Source organism: Ochotona curzoniae, unplaced genomic scaffold, assembly GCF_017591425.1.
Source record: "Ochotona curzoniae isolate NIBS_2020 unplaced genomic scaffold, NIBS_Ocur_1.0 contig_66, whole genome shotgun sequence".
Classification (NCBI taxonomy): Eukaryota; Metazoa; Chordata; class Mammalia; order Lagomorpha; family Ochotonidae; genus Ochotona; species Ochotona curzoniae.
The window spans coordinates 25,096,206-25,103,034 of NW_024466512.1; the positions used below are offsets into that span (position 1 = coordinate 25,096,206).

Here is a 6,829-nt window from a genome sequence, read left to right on the forward strand (position 1 = left end):
GGGCTTCCAGCTTTAGGGGCTGCTGGGTGGGGGTGGCAGCAGGTTCCACAGAAGACATATACAGCTGATGGGGGTGATTTTACCACAATAAAAAAGTGCCCAATTCAAAGCCTGTCCATGGGAGGTTTGGGTAGGACATTGTTGACTGTGTTATCACCCCCTACTCTCATTTCTGGAGCCTGAGCAAATACACTGTCACATGAAGACTGCTGAATGAAGGTTATGGGTGTTAAGAATGTTGCTCCCACCTGCAGTTTTGCAAACACAACCTTATTTCTGGACTTCTCCCATTGCTCTGGTCAGAGCAGCAAGGAGTGGGCAGGGCACGACAGAGAGGGCAGGGCTTTTTGGGATTGGGTATGGATCTGGGACTCCAGCCCAGAGGACTCAAGACGGGAGGTGGTGTTACCCAAGAAGCCCGCAGACTAGCTACAGCTGCCTCTGGGCTCCCTGGGCAGGAAGGTGGAAGCAGGGGCTCATGGAGACCAGATCCCAGGTTTCAAGGCTGCTGGTCCAGGTGCTGGTGATGCCACCCTTTGGGGCAAGCTGCTGTAAGGAGGGGCAGAGTAGCCGCAAGCAGACCTGGGCTTGAGCCTGCTCTGGGCTGGGCCACTGAGGGGAGACTGAAGCAGCCTGACACACTGCCCATTTTGGAATTGCTGGGCTTGTCCCTCACACCGCAGAAAACGAGCACCATCATGGGCCCATCCCTTGGGCCTAGGGGACTAGGGAGTCTCTGTCTCCACAGTGGCAAGGATTCCCAATGTCCTTCTACACTGATCTGTTTGGATGTGGGCTTGAGCTGCAGTCTTTGGAGCTTGAAAGGGGTTGGGTAAGGAATTGCTCCATGAAGGCTATAGTGGAGGAGCTGAGTCACCTGGCTTAGCAGGACCACACAGGATGAGTATGGAGGGTACTCCAGAATCGCCAGATGTGAAGGCAGAAACTTGCTCGGCAGGGTGGGCCTAGAGTGGTGGCCTACAGGACAAAGCAGCATCTGACAAAGCCAGGCCTGGCAAGGAGGTGGAGGGACAGTACTTTGATAATAAAATGGTTGGCTAAATGGATTTTCAAGAAAACAGAGAGGCACAGATACTGGGGTTTGGCGTTACATCAATGTCCCTCCTGAGAGGGGCACTTACCCTTGCCAAGGGCAGGGAGGCTGGGAGAAGGGGGGATGGATGAGCCCATGAAGCTCAGCTGAGTGCTGGGGGCTCCTGGGAGAGCAAGGAGGAAGCTGTCAGGAAGAAGCTAAGAGGTGGTCTTGGACATGCTGTTGGTGTGAGGGCTAGGGCCTGGGGACGGGAGTCCCATGTCCACCTACTGTCCAGCATCACTTTTTCTACTCTGCCCCAGCCCACCTCGGGTTCACATAAGCACTCTTCTTACTGTGCAAGAGACTCCTGAGGGACCAGCACCCTCCCCCACCCCATGTACCCATGCCCAGTGCTTTGACCTCTTGGGGCTCCACATACTCACAGGGACTTGGGGTTCTCTGTCCCTGTGGTGGACCCCTGGTGCACTCCTGGCTGCCAGAGCTCTGGGCTGAAGGTAGGGCTGACCCAAAGCCCACCCCTTCCTCCTCCAGGTGTGAGTGTGCACCAGGCTACACAGGGGACAACTGCAGTGAGAATCAGGATGATTGTGGAGATCATCGCTGCCAGAATGGGGCTCAGTGCGTGGATGAGGTCAACAGCTATACCTGCCTTTGTGCTGAGGGCTACAGGTAAGTGTCCCAGGAATGTGGAGGAAGGAGGGTAGGACAAATGCTTCAATTTTTTCCTCCTGTGTCCACAGTGGGATAAGAGGGGGAGAACACTCCTTGCTGACTTCATTAGTGCCCAGGGATGGTGGACAGTCATTTGATGATGCCTAAGAGATCCCGTTGCTGGGAAGAGTGTTCCAAGTGTTACCTGAGTGATTTTGATGTTTCTGAGATGTCATCAACTTCATGTACCAGAGTTGAGAAGATTTTTCCAAGATCTACTGGCTGACCAAGCCTACCTTAAGGCATCCATAGGCCCAGGAACATGCTGCAAAGCTTGGCCATCAGTCACCTGGGCTGAGGCTAGGGAGCAGGTTCTGTAGGTTTTTCATTTCCAACAAGTGCCCCCTAATGTCAGTGCTGTGGGATGGGAGCTGCACTTACTTGCCAGTATCCTCGTAGCTTGAGTCCTCATGGGGAACGCGCTCACTGGTTGTGAATCATCCTGCAGAAGGACAATGTCCCCTTCCTCCCAGGCCTGTGCCCTCTCTTACTCCTGTGCTTTCCTCACAGCGGACAGCTTTGTGAGATCCCGCCTCGGCTGCCTGTGCCCAAAAACCTCTGTGAGGGCACTGAGTGCCAGAATGGTGCCAACTGTGTGGACCAGGGCAGCCGGCCTGTGTGCCAGTGCCTGCCAGGCTTCGGTGGTCCTGAGTGTGAGAAGTTGCTTGGCGTCAATTTTGTGGATCGGGACACCTACCTGCAGTTTACTGACCTGCAGAACTGGCCTCGTGCCAACATCACACTGCAGGTGAGTGCCCAGGGAGCCTGGCAGAGGGGAGTTGGGAGCACGGGCCCTGGCCTCAGGTCTGAGTATCCGGACACACCCCTGCACGGGAATCAGAGGTTGTGTCACAGTCAAAATGCTTTGTGAGTGTTGGGATCCCAGCATGGTTGAATGCAAGCAGGCAGATCTGTGTCCACTGTCTCCCAGCTTCTGCCCCTAACACTGCTTCCTGCCTGGGCTTTATCGGTAACCAGCAGTCCCCAGGGGCCCTTCCGTTGTCCATTTCATGTTTCCTGATTCATCTCAGAACATCATCATGTTGAGCAAAGAAAGTGAGCAAGTCCCTGTAGATGGGCAGTAGACATACTCTGCTGTGTCAAGGGGAGGGAGCGGAGAGTGGCATATGCTACATATCACATGAAAAGAAATTAAGCTCTTCTTTAGTCATCTCTGTCTTTCCCTAAGATTCCATTCCTGATCACAAATGCCACAACTCTCTTCTCCCCTTCTTTTGTCCTGCTTTTTTCTCAGAACCCTTCAGCCTCTCGAACATGCTCATTCTGCTCTTCTCCCCTGTATCATCTCTCCAAAGTCCTATCCACCTACATTGTCCACACAGCAAGACAACAGCTTCCCTAACTGCTTCGTAGAATACAACGCACCAAAACCCTAACCCACCGTGGCCCCAGGCACATTCATTTGTTTGCCCTGCCAACCCAGAAGGTCCCGTTGCCAGAGATTTCAAGGGTTTATTCTGGACTGGCTCTAATCAGTCAACCACCAACAATCCCAGGGGAGCTCTGATTGGCCCAGCCTTAATCCTAGGACTCTCCCTGACTGACCTCTGAAACCAAGGAGATGGGGTGTGTGACTGGTCCAGCCTGGGCCCTGTGCCAAAGACCCCCTCGGTAACTCCCACCAAGCAGGGCTAGCACCCCATGCCCGGGAGGGTCCCAGTGTCCCTTTTCCTCTCCCTGGCTTGCTCCTGTGGCACATAGTTTTCCAAGCCTCAGTTGGTGCACCTGCTCTCCCTGCATCACCTAGCCAGGCTGGTGGTAGCTGGAGCTTGAAACAGGGGCTGCCAGCCTGAGCCAGCACCCCTCCCAGGAGGGGTGGCTCCTGGGTGGACTGGTGAGGCAGAGCAGAAGTTCCCCCTCCACTCTTGGGTCCCCCATCTGTCCTGACTCTCAGCCTGTGTCACCTCTGCATGGGGTGGGGTGGAGAGAAAGTGCCGTTGCCCATCAGGTCTCCACAGCAGAGGACAATGGGATCCTGCTATACAACGGGGACAACGACCACATCGCCGTTGAGCTGTACCAGGGCCATGTGCGTGTCAGCTATGACCCGGGCAGCTATCCCAGCTCTGCCATCTACAGGTATGGCTTCCTGGTGCCCATAGCTGCAGCGGAGAGCTCTCCAAGTACAATGGACTTGAGCACCTTCTGGTCCAACCCTGGGCTTGAGCAGCAGCCTCTGCTTCCTTTGTCCCACCCTAGGCTCACAGGGGGCTCCTGAACAGAGGAGGAGAACCCTGTCCTAAACTTCTCAGCCTTTCCCAGGGAATCCTAAGGAAGGGGAGCATGCTGCAGCAGGCTACAGTACCCTGTGTACCCTCCAAGGCCCCTTCCATAGAGAACTGGGGACCCCATGGCCTGTCAGGGAGGGTTCCCTTGGAAGCCCTCTCCCTGGAGCATGGTGCCTCACCTTCTTACAGTGCCGAGACCATCAATGACGGGCAGTTCCACACCGTTGAGCTGGTCACCTTTGACCAGATGGTGAATCTCTCCATTGACGGCGGCAGTCCTATGACCATGGACAACTTTGGCAAACACTACACGCTCAACAGTGAGGCTCCCCTCTACGTGGGAGGTGAGCACCTGGCCCTCCTCAGAATGCCCCATCGGGCATTGGGGTCAGCTGGTCCAGGGCAGGGCCTCTGCCACTCTGGGCCACTGGGCCACTCCCAAGACCCATCCCCCATTGCCCTAGGATCACCCACAGACCAAGGTACTGAGGTTCTGACCCCAGAGGAAGTGGCTGTTTCCTTCCTTCTGGAAAAGGAATGTGGGCCCTCCACAGTGGCACAATTCCTTGGCTCAGGGCCTCAGACACAGGGTCAGAGGCCAAGGGCAAAATGGGACACTGGGGCTCTGAGGGCCAGGCTCAGCTGAGGCTGACTCAGCCCAGCTCCTCTCTCCTTGCCCCATCCAGGGATGCCAGTGGATGTGAACTCAGCCGCCTTCCGCCTGTGGCAGATCCTCAATGGCACCAGCTTCCATGGCTGCATCCGAAACCTGTATATCAACAACGAGCTACAGGACTTTACCAAGACGCAGATGAAGCCAGGCGTGGTGCCTGGCTGTGAGCCCTGCCGCAAGCTCTACTGCCTGCATGGCATTTGCCAGCCCAATGCCACCCCAGGACCCGTGTGCCACTGTGAGGCTGGCTGGGGAGGTGTGCACTGTGACCAGCCAGCCAACGGCCCCTGCCATGGCCACAAGTGAGTCTGGGGCTGGGCTGAAGGGCCCTGCCCCATGGCCCTTCCCTTCAAGTTGTATAACCAGGGTCCAGAGCTGTCTCCTGAACAATGCTTTCAGATCCATGTTGGAAACCCTAGTCCAACACAGGGCTTTGCTGCTTGCTGGTGCCTGGGTTTTGTTTTTTGTTAACTGCAGCAGGCCCCATGTGGAAGAAATCCAGACGTGGTTTTGCTCTTGGGAATGGAGGAGCATTCTCGATGTTAGGGCCAGTGGGTGTGGGGTCCCTTCAGGGTAAGTCTCAGGTGGGTATGTTCTCACAGCCCCTTTTCTCTGTCCCCTGCAGGTGTGTCCACGGAACATGCATGCCTCTTGATGCTCTCTCCTACAGCTGCCAGTGCCAGGAGGGGTACTCAGGCGCCCTGTGCAACCAGGCTGGGGTGCCAGCAGAGCCCTGTGGGGGCTTGCAGTGCCTGCATGGCCACTGCCAGGCCTCGGCCTCCAAGGGGGCACACTGTGTGTGTGACTCTGGCTTTGCGGGCAAGCTGTGTGATCAAGGTCAGGGCCCCCCCTCCTGATGTGCCCTCTCCAGGGTCTCTCCCAACAGATACGACTTTTTTTAGCAACTGGATTTCTTTCTCCTTGTGACCTCAGTAGCCCCTCGGTGATCCCTGCCACTCCTCCACATCTGGAGCTGCTGCTGGGCCAGCAGCACCCCCAATTCTCTGGGCACTGAGCCCCAACCCTGGCTGGCTCTAGCACTGGGCCTAGCTCACCCTGCAGCTCCCTCATCCTGGTCACGTGTCCTTCTTTGGCAAAGGTCTCTCCTCACAGAAGAGACCCCCCCAGTCACGACTCTGGCCTGGATCCCCACATCTTGGCCCTATCACCTCAGGCCCCTGGGAGCAGCCAATGCCTGAGGGTTGGGCACGCCTCCCCTGGCCCTGCCTGGCCAGCTAGACCAAAAGATTTCTTCTGGACTCCTGACAGCCAATGCCAGAGCTAATGCTGGGCAAGGGAAGCCAAAGGGTGCACTTGGGCCCCTCCAGGGTCCCCTAGATCACCCCTTCCCCAGCATGCATTGCTCCAACCTCTTCTGTCTCAGCTCTGGGATGGAGTCCATGTGACTCAGCAGCCCCAACTGGCCTGGAGACTCCCCATTCCCATAAGCCCAGTGGAGGCATGTGCATGTGCATGTGGGCAGCCAGAGGGAGGATGCTGGGGATGGAGGCTGGGTCTGAGCACTCCAGATCCTGCCCACCTCCTCCTCCTCCTCCTGCCTCCCCAGGGGCAGCAGCAACCCCAGGAATGCACCCTGAGGCTTTCTCTCGGTATTTGTCCCATCCAGAGTCCGAGTGCCAGGGCGATCCCGTCCGGGACTTTCACCAGGTCCAGAGGGGCTATGCCATCTGCCAAACCACGCGCCCGCTTTCGTGGGTGGAATGCCGAGGCTCCTGCCGGGGCTCGGGCTGCTGCCGGGGCCTGCGGCTGAAGCGGAGGAAGCTTACCTTCGAGTGCAGCGACGGGACGTCTTTTGCAGAGGAGGTGGAGAAGCCCAGTAAATGCGGCTGCACCCCGTGCGCCTAGGCGGGCCGGCGGGGCGGGCCAGGCCGGGCGGGTGCGGGTGCGGGTCATCGCATGTGCAGGGACTGAGACCCCCACCCGGGGAGCCTGACCGCTCCCGCCAGTCTGGAGCTGCTGCTCGGACAGGCGGGCGGAGGACCGGCGAACAAGAGGGTGACCATCTTCTCCGCAAGTGCCTTGCACAAATAGGCGCTTAATAAATATTTGTGGAATGAGTGTGCGCGTGAGGTCAGCCCACCTCCTTGCGGGCCACCTGGGTGCCTCAGCCTAGAGCCT

The 6,829-nt window shown here is 57.3% G+C and overlaps 1 protein-coding gene across 2 annotated transcripts in view; it reads left to right on the forward strand.

Annotated features, from left to right (window-relative positions):
• Window positions 1-6,588, forward strand: part of SLIT1 (slit guidance ligand 1) — a 122,631-nt gene extending 116,043 nt beyond the window's left edge. Inside the window, exons 31-37 of one of the 2 annotated variants that reach the window (XM_040992382.1) lie at window positions 1,589-1,726; window positions 2,279-2,516; window positions 3,738-3,868; window positions 4,207-4,361; window positions 4,704-4,992; window positions 5,316-5,527; window positions 6,318-6,588. In XM_040992382.1, the coding sequence (XP_040848316.1) occupies window positions 1,589-1,726; window positions 2,279-2,516; window positions 3,738-3,868; window positions 4,207-4,361; window positions 4,704-4,992; window positions 5,316-5,527; window positions 6,318-6,556 (1,402 nt within the window). In that variant the 3' untranslated portion in view covers window positions 6,557-6,588. The remainder of the gene's footprint in view (window positions 1-1,588; window positions 1,727-2,278; window positions 2,517-3,737; window positions 3,869-4,206; window positions 4,362-4,703; window positions 4,993-5,315; window positions 5,528-6,317) is intronic. The other variant, XM_040992383.1, reaches the window with a different exon arrangement.
• The last annotated feature ends 241 nt before the right edge of the window (window positions 6,589-6,829 follow it).